This window comes from Carassius auratus, unplaced genomic scaffold (assembly GCF_003368295.1).
Source record: "Carassius auratus strain Wakin unplaced genomic scaffold, ASM336829v1 scaf_tig00006580, whole genome shotgun sequence".
NCBI lineage: Eukaryota > Metazoa > Chordata > Actinopteri > Cypriniformes > Cyprinidae > Carassius > Carassius auratus.
The window spans coordinates 42,168-59,626 of NW_020523769.1; the positions used below are offsets into that span (position 1 = coordinate 42,168).

General features: G+C 35.6%; 2 protein-coding genes across 3 annotated transcripts in view; one reads left to right on the forward strand and one right to left on the reverse strand.

Moving 5' to 3' along the window:
- Positions 1 to 823: 823 nt before the first annotated feature.
- Positions 824 to 4,141, reverse strand: LOC113071219 (monoacylglycerol lipase ABHD12-like). Of its 2 annotated transcripts, none has more exons than XM_026244580.1 (13): positions 4,006 to 4,141; positions 3,684 to 3,775; positions 3,498 to 3,591; positions 3,241 to 3,360; positions 2,835 to 2,865; positions 2,707 to 2,752; positions 2,457 to 2,586; positions 2,293 to 2,330; positions 2,100 to 2,188; positions 1,784 to 1,866; positions 1,530 to 1,608; positions 1,325 to 1,449; positions 824 to 1,080 (listed from the first exon to the last, which is right to left on the reverse strand). In XM_026244580.1, the coding sequence occupies exons 1-13, from the start codon at positions 4,101 to 4,103 to the stop codon at positions 1,053 to 1,055; spliced, it is 1,053 nt and encodes a 350-aa protein (XP_026100365.1). In that variant the 5' UTR covers positions 4,104 to 4,141; the 3' UTR covers positions 824 to 1,052. The 2 variants fall into 2 exon arrangements, with proteins under 2 accessions (XP_026100365.1, XP_026100366.1); XM_026244581.1 differs by having other exon boundaries at positions 825 to 1,080; positions 3,979 to 4,047.
- Positions 4,142 to 5,624: 1,483 nt separating this feature from the next.
- The window catches only part of LOC113071226 (S1 RNA-binding domain-containing protein 1-like), a 29,561-nt gene continuing 17,726 nt past the window's right edge, over positions 5,625 to 17,459 (forward strand). Inside the window, exons 1-13 of the mRNA XM_026244592.1 lie at positions 5,625 to 5,707; positions 6,132 to 6,199; positions 6,513 to 6,804; positions 7,065 to 7,298; positions 7,806 to 7,972; positions 8,862 to 8,979; positions 9,116 to 9,254; positions 10,005 to 10,101; positions 10,302 to 10,464; positions 13,996 to 14,099; positions 15,776 to 15,883; positions 15,959 to 16,116; positions 17,355 to 17,445. Of these exons, the coding sequence (XP_026100377.1) occupies positions 6,132 to 6,199; positions 6,513 to 6,804; positions 7,065 to 7,298; positions 7,806 to 7,972; positions 8,862 to 8,979; positions 9,116 to 9,254; positions 10,005 to 10,101; positions 10,302 to 10,464; positions 13,996 to 14,099; positions 15,776 to 15,883; positions 15,959 to 16,116; positions 17,355 to 17,445 (1,739 nt within the window). The 5' untranslated portion in view covers positions 5,625 to 5,707. The remainder of the gene's footprint in view (positions 5,708 to 6,131; positions 6,200 to 6,512; positions 6,805 to 7,064; positions 7,299 to 7,805; positions 7,973 to 8,861; positions 8,980 to 9,115; positions 9,255 to 10,004; positions 10,102 to 10,301; positions 10,465 to 13,995; positions 14,100 to 15,775; positions 15,884 to 15,958; positions 16,117 to 17,354; positions 17,446 to 17,459) is intronic.

Below are 17,459 nucleotides of genomic sequence, written 5' to 3' on the forward strand. Positions count from 1 at the left end.
TTTCGCTTTCAGTAAGTGTTCTTAGAAACAGTTGTTTGTGTGTTTTGGTGGTAAGAGCAGATGTTCTGCTGTCACCAAACAGTGAATTTCAGACTGCATAGTGGAGGCTATTTCTCTGGCCCATGTGGCGTGTGGCTTGACTTCGCCTCTAGGGGTGTGTGCTCATTCTACAAGAGCAGTGGCTTGTTCTAAGGCCTTCTTCAAAGGGTCCTCGATGGAAGAAATTCGTGCTGCGGCAGGATGGTCCTCTCCTAGCACCTTAATCAAGTTCATCATTGTCAACATTGTAGCATCGAAGTGAACCTATGAGAGGGAACATCTCATTTACATATATGAAACCCTTGGTTCCCTGAATAGGGACAAGATGCTGCGATGCGGGCCATTCGGTACCTTTGATATCACTTTCTTCATAAACAAGTGGAAATCTGATGACATAGTGAGCAGCACGCTGATATAACTCACCTATGTGAACGTCGGGGCCGGTGCTATTTGGCCAACGAATTGGCGTGATGGTATAAGGGCTTTAGACACCAAAGGTTTTCCCATAGTGATGACATCATCGCAACATCTTGTTCCCTATTCAGGGAACCAAGGTTACATACGTAACCGAGATGTTTTCAGATATGAGAACAGAATTTACAGTATAATGTAAGGACTCTAAGTCTTATTATACAGCTTAGATATCTTAAGACTACTTTGCAGGCCAAATGTGTTAGTAAGACAACCTTGTATAATGCTAAAGTATAAATGACAATCATTAGTTGCCCACGCAATAAAAACCTAGACCCTCAAGAAACTATACAACTGATTTTATTATGCACTGTGAAAAACGTTTAATTGCATTCTTAAAATAAATCAAAGTTACAAATATTAACAAGACAATAAATTCACACTGGGGTCAATTCTGAAAAATTTCCTTTAGATATTAATTTTTTTTATATCCAAGTAGTGCATACTGTTTTAATTGCTAAATATACAGTTACAGCACCAGTTGTACAACTAATTAGCCAGTTATTAGTTGGTGTGCAAATTCCCCTCCTTTTGTGTATGTATCATGTCATCAGTGACTGCACAAACTCCCTGTAATGATGAAAAGAAGAGGCAATTATTTTGTCGTCATTATCTAATATATTGCTGTCATTTAGTGATGTAATGTCAAACATTAGCAACAAGTAACACATTCCTACTCCTCAAAAGTTACTAATTTTTCACTGTCACTTTTTATGCAAAGTAGTTTTTTTTTCCTCTAAAGCCTTCCACATCAATCTTTAAAGAAGTAATATAATAGTAAGATAAATTAAACATTTTCAGAAAGTGACATCACCTTATGATATCTGGCAAACCAGGGTCTTTATATAGCCCATTATGAAGATACCCAAGTGATGCATCAAATTGCACCAGCTTGACACGCTCATCTGAGTTTTGGGCCTTTTTTGCAGTTCTGTAAATCTGAGCCAAAAAAAGACAAACATTTATAAATAAATGTATTTCTGAATTATTTTTATAAGGTAAGTTTTGTACACACAAACCTCTTGACCTGAGGCAAAGGGCACTAAATGGTCATCTTCAGCATGGAGAATCATAAGGGGAGTTCTGATTTTTTGCAAACTATCGAGAAATAATAGGGGAAGAAATGCAGATATCAAAAGTTTACAATGTTTTAACATATTTAACATGAACTAGCATACTATTACAATCATATCTGTACACATATTGTTAAATTAATTGCCTTATATTTTATATTAACCATATGCTTGAATATATTAAAAACAATGTCACATACTTTTCATCAGTTGGAAGGTTCAAATCTTTGTTTTTCAGTGGATTGAACAAGAAGTACTGAATGTATGGAAACTTCCAATAAAACTGGAGAAAAGGAAAAAGAGAGATACAAATAAGACTTACACAAACCCAATTCTGATTTATGACCCATTTGATTAATCCTGTGTATATATATTTAATTCACTTGAAATTTGACAGAGTTAAATTGTACAAAAAAAAAAAAAAATCCCAATTATAATGTTTTGATTAGAAAATAAAAAAAATTATACAAGCTGTTCAAAAATACAAGATGTTCAAAGATCTTGAACGTTACTTACCCAGGTAAAAGGGTGTTCAGTTAGTTTATTAGTTTCCATCCTCGCATTTAGGAATGCACCTTCAAGTATTATTCCATCAAACTGATTTCCTGTCAAGAAATTTGCAGTTTTTGGATTAAGACAAAATACCAACTCAAGAGAACCACTGAGACAAACAAAAGCATGCTTGTCTTTAAATCAGTCAAATTCTTACCTTGTTCTAGTAATTTCACTGCAGTGGTAGTGGCAACACTATTGAAGAAGAAAAAAAACTGCAGTTATATATTGTATACTTTAGAAATTGTTTTTAATTAATATTGTTTGTTGTTTTTGATACATTTGAAGTAAACTTGTCATCAAAAAGCAGATCCTACACACCCACTACCAAGCGAGTGACCCCACACACACACCAGGCTGTTTCCACTGCGTGCCTTAACCCAGTGGTACAAGTATAAGACATCAGTACATAGACCAGCCTCTGTAGGCTCACCAGTGGAGTCCCCAAAACCTAAAAGGTTTTAACGTATTTGAGTAAGCAATAGACAAATCATACTGTATATTGAAGTTCAAGGCTAAAATGATCTCCAACGGTTATCGGCTACAGTGAAGTGACAACATTTTAACTCACCTCTGTAGTCCAGCGCCAAAACGTGATATCCAACAGCACTCAAGACCTGTATGTCCAAGACACTTCAGTCATTAACACTAGTCAAGTTTTTAGTCTTTCTTCATGATTAATTAAGTGAGTTTGCTCACATTTGCAATTCCAATTCGATGAGGTGCAGATCTGTTTAATAAAAGGTACAAAAATTAGAACATAAAGAAGGCAAAAAAGTGCATACATTCAATATAATGCAAAATGTATATGTTTAATTCATTTTTTGAAGTACACATTTTAAATTGTACCACCATCAATCAAATCAAATCACTGAGGAACTAAAAGTTGTATTAGCATGCATTTGCCCATCCCAGTCTTTCCCAAGTGCAAAGAGGCGCGGAGTTCAATGCACAAGTCAGATCACTGTTCTCTGAGATTATGCAGATATTGTATACTGTCTATAGGTTAGCAGATCAATAACAGACCAATAAATATTTTTTTTCCAAAATGAAGAATGAAACTCTAGTGTATAAAAAACTTTTAAGATAATTAAATGTTTCTTGCCTGTTACCCCTGTTGCCATGGAGGTAGATGAAAATGGGTGATCCGTCCCCCAGAGCTTTCTCATACCAGTCTAGGTCCTTTCCCTGCGCTTCCTTCCATCTATGTTCAGGTACAGTGTGCCTAGAAACATTTATAATAAAAGGAGGGGAAAAGTATATATTTATATTGAAAACCTGAATATTTGTCTTATAATTTGTTTTATAGATTTTTTTTTGTGTGTGTATATACAGGCATGTGTCACATGTCTTAAAACTAACCACACGCCCACTCTGACTCCCTCTTCAGGTTCGAGGTAGATATTTAAAGTGTGATTGAGACCTATATCTGATGGTTGGCTGAGGTCAATAGAGTCTGGAGAAATACACAAATGAGTTTAGGAAAAAAATCATAAACTATATATAGATGACACCACACCAATATTTCTAAAAAAAAATGTTGTATACCAGAGAAGAGATGCAGAATAAATAGTACTGATGCAGAGAGAATGCAGAGCGAAAGAAGTGCCATTTTAGTCCAAGTCCATTGCCACTGGGATCTTAAGAGAAGGAGAACATGCACACAGAAACTGGGAGTAAAAACGTCTGATTTATCTTCATAGTGTCACATTTTTAAAAGTTCTTCTTTTCCACAACCAGCTACATAATAACACATTACTGTTAGACATTGCCTGATATTGTTGCTGTTAATTTTTATGCAGTTGTTATTATATCGCGGTCTATCAAAACAGGACTGAATTACTTTCAAAAGAAGTCAATGCAAACTTGCCTTGCATGCACGTTTAAATCCTTAGGTTTCTGACTTGGTCGTTGCAATCTTCCTGCTGGCTGAAATATTCTTTCAGATTTATTGATTCTTTTCTTCATTTTGTAGAGCAGTCTATTTACTTTTCACACAACTTTGATAATCATTGACAAAAAAAAAAAAAAATCTCACTGAGGTGGACAGGACAGGAGCAACGGTCACCGACTGGGCTTATATGCACACATTATTTATTTTTTTTCCACTCGAGAATTTGCTTTTGATAAATTGCATAAACTAATTTAAATAGTTTTAGACCTAATAATAACTCGTATTGACTATATATTTTTTAATATTGCAAATTTCATGTAAACTTCATAGTTTCACATTTTAAACTACATTTAAGCCCTGATATTGACAATTCCTGATATTGTTGCTCTTTGTATTATGCACACAAAAAGGCAATACAGCATGTGACTTGCGTTGCATGCACGTTAAAATCCTTAGGTGCTGACCAGATTGTTGCAGTCTTCCTGCAAACTGATTTTTTTCTGTCAGATTGAACTCCTTTTTCATAAATATGCCCTCAATGGTGTACAAATACCTATGCCAATGTTTAAACTAATCCTCGTAAATGAAGAATTTATTATCTTTATATACATGGGAAGGTAGGTCGACGGAGGCTTCCATGTAGTTCCGCCATCTTGCAAAACTATAATAGCAGAGAGGGACAAAAAGTACTAAGCCAACGCGTTTCCACAACGCGTTTTCGGTCAGAGCTAGAAAGCAGGTGCAGAGCAGTGAGAGGCGCTTGAAACTGCACCAGCAAGTTTAAAAGTCTGGATTGCATTCTTATTATGGACCATACATATGCCGCGCCACAGGAGAAGAAAACATAGTCGCCAGAACAGTAAAAAATAGAACGTAAAAGGAAACGTGACCGTAGATTACAGAAAACAAGAGTTAATGTCGGGGAAGCTTTTTCTAGGTGGAAAGAGCTAATGCTTGATAAAGATTTCAAAAGAGACGCTGAAGTGGCCAGTTTTCTTCTCGACAGGTAAGTCAGTGTTACAATCTATATTATAATTTTTTTTTTATATCTAACAATGCATATAATTCAGAAAATATAACGAATAAATTAGACATAACTACTAATTACAATATTTCATGTTTTCCACAGTCAGTAATTCATAATGTAACATTCGTTTGTTAGTTGTCATGTTGCAGTTTGTTTGAAATAACACACCTGTTCACCTGAAGGAAAACTCGACGAAGTGCTATTAGAAGACATCCTGTCAAAGCTTTTTGGTACATATCGCCTACCGTAGATGAAAAAGCGAGGCGCTGGAGAGCAAAATTAGTTTGAATGCAAAATACAATTTCACCACTAGATGGGAGTTATTCCTACTTAGTGTCCCTTTAATTTAAAACGCACGGAGCAGCACTCTTAACTATTTACTCTACACAACTTTGGCAATAATTGAAAAACAAACCGTTCAAATCACTGAACTGGACAAAGAGAAAAGAACATGGACTGGGCATGGTGGTCAGCTCCCGTTTCTGGAAACATTTGAGAAAAAACATCAAGCTGAACTTTTATTATATATTATAAGAGTTTGAGAACTTTATCTACATCACTTCCTGCTGCTGACGTCGCTAGTAAGGAAGAAACAAACCATTCAGTCGTGGATTGGTTGGGTTATGGTTTGATGCCTGTCTGAAGAACACTGTAAGTTTGAACAGGTTTGGTAAATAATCAATTTCTATAGGTGAACATCTTTGACATAATCACTGGTTTTTGCAGAAGCAGCAGCCCAGATAAATCACACGAAACGTACGCTGTCGCGCGCTAAATTCAAAATGATTTTCTGATTCTGCAGAGATTTCATTGATGGCATTTAATATTCACCTCAACAGTGTTAAACACGCTTTTCCATTTCCATTCATATTTTTCATATATTTAACGTGACAGCTGCGGACAGGTTTTCAGTTCTGTTTGTCTGAAAATATAACGCTTAGATAAAACGTCACCGGTAATAAGATATTGAAAAGATATTCGCTTCCAAGTTTCTTTTTATTATCCCAGGCATCCCAGCTTGTTTATTTCATGTAACGCTAGTTTGTTTTCATTCTTTGTTTTTTTCCACATAAAGATGCTTCGAAGAACAAGAACAGCAAAGGTGTACACAGAACCAGCGACGGATGATGAATCTGATGACATGTGAGTGGATTGCTTTGTTTGCTCAGACCAACGCAGTTTTTATTTTTCAGATTAGCATTCCAGGGCTAATATACAACATTGTGTACATTAAAACGGACTCTGTTTCTGTTTCAGCCGATAGACTAACAGTGTTGAACAAACTCATGAATTATAACTGGTGTATCAAACTGCTCTTTAACCACAGAACGTTTTTAAACAGTCAACGTTGTAAAACAATTTGCAGTTTTTATTGCATAAAAAAGTCTGCAATAGTAGCTTTGATTTCTTATTCTTCATGAATGCTGGATGAAATAAAACTGTTTTCTTGTTACAGGACAGGCCAACAAAAAGGTGACAGTGAAGAGTTAGAAGAATGGTTACCAAATTCAAACGAAGGCAAAACTAAAGTAAGGGCAAAACCGAGGGGGACAGATGAAACCGGTGAAAAGAAAAAAGTGACCAAGAGGGTGGCCAAACCTAAAGAGCCAAAACCTAAAGCAGAGAGGAAGCCCAGAGCTCCACGGGTTCCCAAAGTGAAGAAGGAGAAGACTAATACAAAGCCACAAACTGAGGATGCAGTTCTGCCGAAGCCTGAGTTACAGCAGCATGTGGCAGTCAAAGAAGAGGCAAGTCATAATGCATGTGCTTTGATTTTCACTGTGGTATACTGTTTTTCTTCCTTATTCACAATTCTACATCTATATGGCATTTGGCAAGTAATTGAAATCAGCAACAGTAATTGCCCTTTAATAAGTGTACTACAAGCTGCTTTTCTAAATGACGACTTATTGAATATGGATTCCCCCTGACTGATGTAAACAGTTCAAATATATTTATCCAGCACTGACATTATGTACTCAAATCATTTATTTTTGCTTTATTATAGAGGTTGTCCATTAACTTGAGCAGTAATAATGCAGGAGAAATGCCCGAAGAGTGTCCATCATCCAGTCAACATTTCCCCAAGGTGAAAAAAGAGGAGCCTAATGACAGCTTCACCTTTGATGAACCTGCTCAGAAGAAGCAGAAGACCACAAACTCAGCCCAGGGAAGACCGATAAAACTCAAGTCGGGCAATCCCTGTGTGGAGGACTTACAGATGAATTGGGATCCCATTCAGGTGGGTTATTACTTTCTGTGTTAGGGACTGACTTCGTTTTTGACTTTTTTTTGTTTGTAGCATCCTGAAGATCACAATGAAGATCTGTTGCACTGTCAAATGAATTATTATTTGCTATTTCAAATTATTTTAGTGCTTTCTGGTATACTTGATGCTGATTGGTCAATTGCAGCATTCTACAGGGAAATATAAGTATATATGGGTCAAAAAATGTTTTCCCTTTTTTTTTCCATCTAATTAAATGTAAGTAACTTTACATACATTGAAAACATATTAAATGAAAATAAAGTGCCTACTTTATTGTTTCAAAATCTTTAAACATAGTGATTGGTAAATAATTAAATTGGTAAAGATTTTAATTCAACAAAATTTTTGGTATATGAAATATTGTTACACAGAAAGAATGATGTATCTTTGGTTATTCATGGTAAAAATGTATGATGGTCATTATTTTTGCTTAGAAAAAAAAAAATGAAACCGGACACATTCTTCTAATATCCCATGTAGGTTCTTGCTGAGAAGTCTGGTGTGGAGCAGTGGGTGTGTGCAAACATTGTACAGCTCTTCCAGGAGGAGAACACTATTCCCTTTATGGTGCGCTATAGAAAGGAGCTGATCAACCACATGGATGCCGATGCTGTTCGAGATGTGCAGCTGACTCTTGAAGAGCTACGGTAAGACACTGGAAGGGCAAAACAACAAAGAAGGAGATAAGAAAAGGAAATAATTTTTTATTAAATTTCAAACTGTTCTGCTATTTAGCACTGATTTTATATTTTCAGTAACATGCTTTAGTTGATATAGTTTCATATTTAAATCTATATTTACATTCAAGGAAACGGTAAGTGTTTTGTGGTTGTTGGATAAAACCTTTATTTAACCATTTTAAAGAAACATTTTGAATTTATTTTATTTGTATGTCCTGATTAGCTTCTTGCAATTAATTCAAGAAGCTCCAGAGGCACAAAAAGTATTCTGGTATTTTAATGTGTCTTGTTTAGCTTGAATTACCTTGATCAGGCTGCTATAACCAAATGTGTCCTGTAGATGGCAGCAGATATTTTGTAATGTTTTCCATGAACCATTGCTTTGTGATTCTGTAAGGAGTTGGATTAAATGACGAAGCTTACTTATGTTCTCTCTTGATTAATTTGACTAAATAATATTTTATTTATGTACACTACAATGAAAAGTGTTTATTTTCTCAAAATATTTAGATATACAATTTCAAAATCTATCATTCAAAAAATTCAAAATTTAGCTTTGCCATGACAGGACTTAATTTTTTTTTTTTTCCATGTACCGATATTAGAACATTATTACTGTTTTTATTGTATTTTTGATCAACTAAATGCAGCCTTGGTGAGCATTAAATACTTTTTTTTTTTCAGAAACATTACAAATTCTTACGAACTTTTGAACCGTTGTGTAAGTTGATAATTAAATAGACCTCAGTTTTAAAAAAAAATTTCCTCACGTAAAAGAAAAGTAAAAAAAAAAGCAAAAAGGATGAAGACTGTAATAACACAAATACATTGAGTTAATATTATACATGTTTCTTAGGTCAGTGGCAAAGAAGAGCAGATCTGTTTCTCAGACATTAAAGAAGGAGGGGGTTCTTACTTCGGAGCTGGAAATGGCTCTAAAGAACTGCACAACGGCTGATGAAATAGACCATGTGGTAAGAACAGAGCAGAACAAGCTTCCCAGCTTTCTTATTAATGAGAAACTTTGACCATTTGGTGAGTTTTTGACTGTGGGTGACTTTATAATAGCTTATACCTATTTATGTATAATAATAATAGTTTTTTCTTTAGTATGCTCCCTATAAAAAGGGCAGTAAGTTGTCCAAGGCCCGGCGAGCTAAGGAGCTAGGACTGGAACCTGTTGCCCTGGCTTTACTTCAGGAACCTCAGAAACTGGACCTGCAAGCCTCGATCCAGCCCAACACTAAAGGTATCTTCCTTTTCTGTTTTGCTTTTTTTAAAGCCTGTTGTAACAGTGCTTGTAGAGCAAGGTGACCAGATGTGCTGTTTTCTAGGGACATGTCCTGGCCAAGATTTCTAAGGTTTTGGCTGTTTTTTTGATCGTTGTATGACATCGAAGTACTGTGAGAGCGATTCGAAAGCATACAGAGACACATGCTCAGCTCTTTATAGCACTTGCAGTACTTAGAGGTCATACAACGATCTATCTGCAGAGCGCAAACAACCAAAACCTGGTTAATTTGGATAAATAAGAAATCCCCTTACTGTGCAGCGTCATTCACACCTCCATGTCCTCTGAGGTGTAACATTATTAATGCTTTTTGAAACTGATTAATTGTCCCTACATCATCCCTTCCATCTATTGTTTCATGTGCATTTTACATTTTTGTCTTTGCAGCCTTAATTACTAAAAGACATTGAGTCTATAGAGGGCAGCAAAGTACTTTTAAATTTGTTTTTGACTGCTTATGCCTATGGGTTGACATATTAAGGCAGTGACATAAGCAGTATTGTGACATGTTTTTCTAGACATTTCTCTCATTTATATGCATTGTTGTGTATGAGGTTTCAATATTATCTACTTCTAAAACTGAGTAAAAATGTGAAACTATTCCACACTTTCTACCAATAAAAGGGCAGTTCTCAAAAGTTAACGCAGGGCCACTGATGACTGAATGATGTTATGGGACATTTCAGCTGTTTCGTTTGCTGTCTGTAGGGTTGTCTACCCTGGATGAGGTGGCCACAGGTGTGCAGGAGATCCTGGCAGATATGATTGCAAAGGACAAAGAGACTCTCACCTATGTACAGTCACTGTGAGACACTGATTATTTGAGCAAATCCATTCATTCATTCTTTCCTCTGACTATCCAGTCCCTCTTAATTATCATCTTTTCTGTTATCTGTTAATCTGTTTTGCTCTGTTGGCATTATGTGGATCTTTCTAGCCTGTCAGTCCTCAATTAGTCAGTAATTATATGTGTGTGTTTTACTCTGAATGTATGTTTATTCTCAGGTGCGACAGGAGTCCGGTGACCATTCACTCGTCAGTGTCTAAAACAGCGCTGAAAGAGCAGCAGCCACAGCAGGGCAATCAGAAGAGCAAACCAAAGGACATTGCCAAGTTCAGCCTGTATACTGACTTCACCTGTGATGTTCAGCGCATCCAGCACCATCAGGTTTGGTCACCTCTTTATCTTGTGTCTTATGAGATTTACCCTACAGACAGAGCACTTTCAGATCTCGAAACTTTTTTTTTAGCTTTTTTTTTTTGTTGTTGCTTTTTTTAATTGGAAGATTGGAACATCATATCCACCGATATTGCTTTCTTGCACTCTAATTCCACAAAAGCCTTTTCAACAATGAGAAACTGTTAAAACTGCTTTCTGCATTGAGATGACAAGTTCTGATCTGAATAAAAAGTTTTCTCTTTTTTTTTTTAGGTTCTCTTTTTAATTATTATAAATAGTTTTAACTTAAATTAACTACCAGTGAAATATTTTGAGCAACCTTGTCTAAAGTTATATTTCTAATTATCTCAAAAAACCTTTTAAGCTTGTGTGAGTTGTGAAGACGTATATAAACTGAATTGTTCCTGCATTTGAATTTCTTTGGAAAACAAAAGCTGGAATAGATAGGAGCTAACAAGTGTCTAGCATACATGTGAACATCTCCAATTCCGTGTAAAAAGCCTCTCAGGTTCCCCCTCACAAAGAAGCTGAACTGTCATATAATTTTTGATTTATTTAACATTTTAAATCACTACGTTACTCCCATGCTTGTGTTATTTAATTCTGATGACTGTTTTATTATTATAAAATAGTCCTAATAAACCATGAGTTGGTGTGTCCAAACCTTTGACAGCTAGTGTATATGTACGGACTCGGACACAGTCGACCAGTCCACACACACACACACACTGACAGTGTTGTGCCGTATAAACAGGTCCTCGTGCCACTCTTCAAAGCTCTTCTGTCAGCGCTGTTTAACTGTATGTGTTTGTATCAATGGTGTCCCCTTCCCCCTCTCTCACTTCACCGTTACCCGCTTACTCAGAGTTGGTTGTGGGCCACATGTCACAGTGACTCTGTCATCCTTTTCTCCCTCTATTCATCTCTCTCACCCCGTTCCCTGTCCCCCAGTCATTCCCGATCTCCCCCTCTTAACATATGTGACACGTCCCCATCCACGTGCCTGCTGATTAGAGGCTAGGATTGACAGACACAGCTTCATGATGACAGCCGCTCATGGGCTCTGAGAAAGGAGGGGGATAGGGTGCGAGAGAGAGACAAAGAGCGAAAGACGGGCCCAATGAGTGAGTGAATGAGTGGTGGTGCGATCTTCTGTGAAGCATACAGTTTACCCTCTTGTTAATCTGCTGACGTAGATTGTCAGTGAGTGTTAATTTGAGTTTGCCGTGACCTGTGAGCTGTTGCACTCCGGCTAAAATGAACCTTTTCGTGGTTTTGCTAGAGAAGAGTGTGGAATGTATTTTGACAGGAGGCATGTGTATGCACACATACTTGCTTGTTTAATTTAACACATTGCTTGTGAGAGTGTATTAAGGACAGATGTGTGTGTGTGTGTGTGGGTTCCATGAACCGGTTGGTGAAAGGTTTTGTTGGTTTAAGTTACTCTAGAGGTTATACTGATGCTTTATCTGTGAATTAGGCATAATTAATTATTATTATTTTTTTTTCAAGTTAATGATCAAACCGTTTACACTAGCGGTGTAAATGACTGTTGTAAAATATTATTTTGCACTACATTTTAGTAGATGAACCAAGAAAAGACTAAAAACAGAAGCACGCAGAATAAGTATAACTTGAAAGTGATGTTTAAATACATTGTATATTGATGTATATACTAATATTTTGCTTAATTTTGGTTGAAAATTATTTAGCTTCAAGTATTTGTTTTATCAATATTTCAATAAACAATTAAAAAAAAAAAAAAAAAAAAAAAAAAAAAAAAAAATATATATATATATATATATATATATATATATATATATATATATAATTTATTTATTTATAAAAATGTTCCATTCTATACACTTCTGTTCATCTCACCATAGCCAAATGATATTCTATTTTTTTTTGTTTCTTTATTTCTTATATATTTTACTTGCGTTCTTTTACTACTGTGCCACTTTACTTTCGAACATTTAGATCTAACAATCCTATGTTTTTAAGCTTCCAGGGGCTTTTTCTGGTTGAAACATGGCATTTTGTAAAAATAAAATATTTTTATTTATATTGATGAAAATGAATTTTATACATGCTGTAAACATACATTTCTAGAGTAAAAATTCACCAAACAATTTTTTCAGTTCATTAAAGAGAAATACTAACTAATTTTTTTTTCCCTCTAGCACGCTCTCTAAAAGTGCAGCTGAAAAATCTACAAATTGGCAATTAGTAACAAATAAAATGTGGTCTTGCTTTCTGCTTGTTTGTCTGAGTTTATGACAGATTGACTAGAATATAATCAGTGCTAAACATCAAATGGTTTTGTAAAACAAAACTGCCCTTGCTAAAGAAAGAGTTCATATTTATTTTGTATGTAGAATGATTGTTGGTGTATTCTGAGCCCCATGTTCTGTATGTTTGTTTTCCTGTACATGCAAAAATAGGAAGTGAAAAGTTCATCCATTCTTTCTGTTTTTGTAGAGGCCATCCTCTATTGCTCTGTTCTACGGCAGTGCCGTAGACTTTATTTGGTGAAAAAATATTGAATCAGAATAGCTCAGTCTTTAAAATAATATTAATTTTCTGTCGCTTACATTCCTCATATTTTTCCAATTATGATTTCATTGTTATTGAGGAACATGATATGTTGAATATTTAGACTAAACTTTTCCCCCTCCTCTGTTTTTAAAATGTCATGTCCTGGACTGTTGAGTCTGAAATATGACACTAAACCCAAATCTGTGAAAAATATTTATTTTCTCATTTTGACACCTGTTTATTGGCACAAATTTGTCCTCCATTAATCTAGAAAGCTCGCATGTATTTTTAGAATATATTTATATTTCTTCTCAACTGTAATTTTACTCATGGCATGATTCAGACCAGTTTAATATATGCTTTAATAGATATATGCATTAACTACACATGGTCACAAGTTTGCAATGACACAGAACAGAGACAACTTTGATATTTGTTTTGACATTTCCCTCATCTCATGCAAAACTTCAAATGCGATAAACATCGCATGAGAAAACCCAAGTAAACAGCTGCCTTAGGGTGTTAAAATGCCAAAATATGGAAATATAATTTTCATCATATTTCTGGCTGCATTAATTCACGTCTTGATCAGGCCATTAGCTGTTGAGCGGTGCAGAGGGGGCGGATGCCTGCTCTGTGGTGGGGTGTGTGTTTTGTGTAGGGGGTTGGTGGCATTTGTCAGCTCGGTTCTTCCGCTTGGAGTCCAGATTGATGGGTCATCTTTTCCCTCTTGTTTCCTTTCAAAAGCTTTTCCTCCGAAAAGGTCAGATACTTAAAACTATTTGCTTCACAGCATGTCACTTTCCTTTAGAGGGCCAGTAAGGGAAAATGAGAGAGGCACGGAGCTTTTCGGTGCGACACGAGTGGGTCCTGGTGCACACTGACTAGTTTAAGGAGAGAACGGGAGGGGGTGGGACCGACGGTGCGCTACCGTGCCTCGCCTTGTGTCGGCTGTCTCTACAGGTTACTCTCTTGTTTCAGACGTTAGCCATTAACCGTGGGGAGAATCTGAAGATTCTGACAGTGAAGGTCAACATCCCCGACAGGGTGAAGAATGACTTCTGTAGGTGGTGCATCAACGTCAGGTCAGCACACACCCACAGTGCACACACACACACACACACACACACACACACACCACACCTCATCTTCTTCCTCTCTCCCTCGTGGTCTGGTCCAATGCTGTTGCCGTTTTAATGGGCAATGGGTTGGCAACTGACTTTTACATCCATGGGTTTTGGTATTGATGCAGCTCTTTCCACCATGTCACAGAAACCATTTAGGTTATGTTTTTGATAATGGATGAAAATTACATTTAAAATGTTTAAATAATAAAAATGTTAATTTTATTTAGTCAATATTAAACCAGTGTTTCCATATATACATTATCGTATTGTATATTCAACCCAAAATTACTCAAAGCTCTATTTGCCAGTTTCATTAAATATAATAAACATACGACATGCATATTATGAATAGATTGTTAAATTTTCAACAAGTTTTAACAAACCATTAACTATGACTTTTGTGTCAATAAACTCCTGATTTACTGCTTATTAATTATTAGTAAAGTAGTTAAATGTAGGTTTTGGGTAGGATTAGGGATGTTGAATATGGTCGTGTAGAATATGTGCTTTATAAGTACTAATAAATAGACAATATGTTAATAAAATGCATGCTAATAAGTAACTAGTTAATAGTGGGAATTTGTCCTTAAACTATAAGATTACCTAATAAACTTTGCATTTTAATTTTTATGCAACATATAATTTATTTAATTTCAGAGGAAATTAATTTAACTTTTTTTTTAGTATTTTAATGTCTTAATCAAATTTATTTTACATTTTTAGGTCACAATTTATTTTAAAGTCCAATTCTTGCTATTAACAAACTATTAACTATGATTTTTCCTCAATAAACTCCCTATTTGCTGCTTATTAATAGTTAATAAGGTAGTTGTTAAGTTTAGATTTGGAGTAGGCTTAGGAATGTAGGTCATGCAGAATAAGTGCTTTATAAGCACTAATAAACAACCTATATGTTAATAATAGACATGCTAATAAGCAACTAGGTAACCGTGAGAATTGGCCACTAAAATAAAGTGTTACTCATTTTTACACTATAGATCAAAAAGGTTTCCATTGCAGAGTTTTTATTTATTTATTTTTAAAGAAGTGTCTAATGCTCACCAAGGATGTGTGTTTTTTTGGTATGGCTTTACCATTACAGAAATACATTACAGTTAATATTTCACAAATTACCATTTCGCTTTTTTAACTAAATAAATGCATCCTTGGTGAGCATGTTCTTATGCATCTTTAAATAAAAAAAAAAAAAACATTAGAAAGTCCATTATCAATTATTATAAACTTTGATGTACTGATGTACTAATTGTTTTGCCAGAATTTAGTTTTTATCTAATGAAATAAAAATGAAAAGCACCCTGTTTTCAAAAAGAAAATTATTTTTCTCCTTCATTACTCAGAGCTATTTATTTCCATGTAGTTATTATACAATCACAATCTCAGATTTTGAATGCACATATCATTGTTCTTTTGACAGTCTCTACACTGTAAAGGTGCAGGTTAAGCAGTTATCTAAATATATAGATAAGGGAAATAAAACAAAAACACTTTCTTTGAAATGCTACCCTCTGAATTTTAATTTTACTGAAATCCTGCTGATATGTCACTTGCATAATAATTTGGAACACAGTTGTATGAGTGTCCAAACTGATGGACTCCTGCTGTATGACTTTCAGATGGAGGCCACAGGGATTCGCACGGCCAGAGTTGATGGCGATTTTGAAGAATTCTGTTGAAGAATCCTTCAAGAGATTCATTGTGCCCTTTCTCAGTCGAGGCTACAGGTTTGTTCTTGCCGGATGGTTAAGCTTCTTTTTCCATATCTTCTTTCTATAACGTTCTTTTTCTTCCTGTCCCAGGACTAAGTTGACTGTTAGTGCAGAAAAAGAGTCCATCGCCATGTTTGTTCGGAATCTGCGTCAGCGCCTTCTGATGTGTCCGGTGCGTGGGAGAGTCATCATGGGAGTGGACCCAGGGTTTCACCACGGCTGCAAAATAGCAATCCTGTCCCCAACCAGTAAGAGAGCCAGAAGAAATGTGGAATCCACTTTGAATAAATGTCTATAAAAAGTCTATATCTATATAAATCCAGTCATAAGAAGCACAGGTATATTTGTAGAAATAGCCAACAATACATTGTTTGGGTCGAAATGATTGATTATTATTTTAGGCCAAAAATCATTAGGAGATTAAGTAAAGATTATGTTCCATGAAGATATTGAGTAAATTTCCTACTGTAAATATATTAAAACTTAATTTGTGATTACTAATATACATTACTAAGGATTTAATTTGCACAACTTTAAAGGCGATTTTCTCAATATTTAGATTCTTTGCACCCTCGGATTCTAGATTTTCAAATAGTTGTATCTAGGCCAAAAAATGTCATATCCTAACAAGCCATACATCAATGGAAAGCTTATTTATTCTTTTATTATTTATTTAAATCTCAATAACTAAAACTTAAAACTAGAGATACATTACGAAAAATATAATTCGTAAAGTAAGATAAAAACATAAGTTGCTTTTTTTTTACCTTAATGTTTTAATGTAATATTGTAACATTACTTTTCAATATAGTACTGTATAACTATATAATAATTTGGTATTTTTTTTTAGTTTTTCTTTTGGCTGTCAACTAATGAAAGTGGCTTGTGGTAATGGATAATTATGGTAAATTTGAGTTTTATTTAATTTTTGAAATTTTGTAATCCACAAAATATAGACTACTGTTGAAGTAGACTAACATGGTGAACTTTTGCCTGTTAATTGTAATTATTTTTTAAAGTTGGTGAAGGAGAGTGTCTGATTGGCAGGTGTGATGAGAATGTGCCTTCTCGGTGGGAGGAGCAGCACGCTGTGCCCTGTGTGTGCCCTGCATCCAGGCGACTGATCGGCCTGGCGGGTGTGTGTCAGGTGGCATTGCCATGTTTTGCCCTCTGCCCCGCAGCAGCACCACATGCAGACCCAGCTTGACTGTGACAGGTCTGTGGGTGTGGAGTCACATGACCTGCCGGGCTCTTGAGGTGTCTATTGCTATTAGACTGTATCTCTCAGGCTGACAGAAAACGGCAGCCGTATTGTCTGAGAGGAGAGGGAGAAGGTGATGAGTGCAGGAAAATAAAAGAGGAAAAAATGGGGGTCCGCTGTACCTTCATGATGCTAATGTATTGTTAAGTTGATGCCCAGATAAAATATAGTCTCGTATGTTTTCTGCTGTCCTGACATATCATCTTCCTATTTTTCTTTCCTCAGGTCAGATTCTGCACACAGATGTGGCGTACCTCCATGGTCCTGCTAAACACAAAGAAGCAGAAAAACTGCGCCATCTTATGTTCAAACACAGGTATTGCAACCACA

What these genes read in the sequence shown, in the direction of transcription:
- LOC113071219 (XM_026244580.1), bottom strand. Translation starts at nt 4,103, where the DNA reads ATGAAGAAAAGAATCAATAAATCTGAAAGAATATTTCAGCCAGCAGGA. An exon ending in AGTGAAATTACTAGAACAAG is followed by an intron (nt 2,189 to 2,292) that starts GTAAGAATTTGA and finishes ATTTCTTGACAG; the next exon opens with GAAATCAGTTTGATGGAATA. An exon ending in CTGAACACCCTTTTACCTGG is followed by an intron (nt 1,867 to 2,099) that starts GTAAGTAACGTT and finishes CCTTTTCTCCAG; the next exon opens with TTTTATTGGAAGTTTCCATA.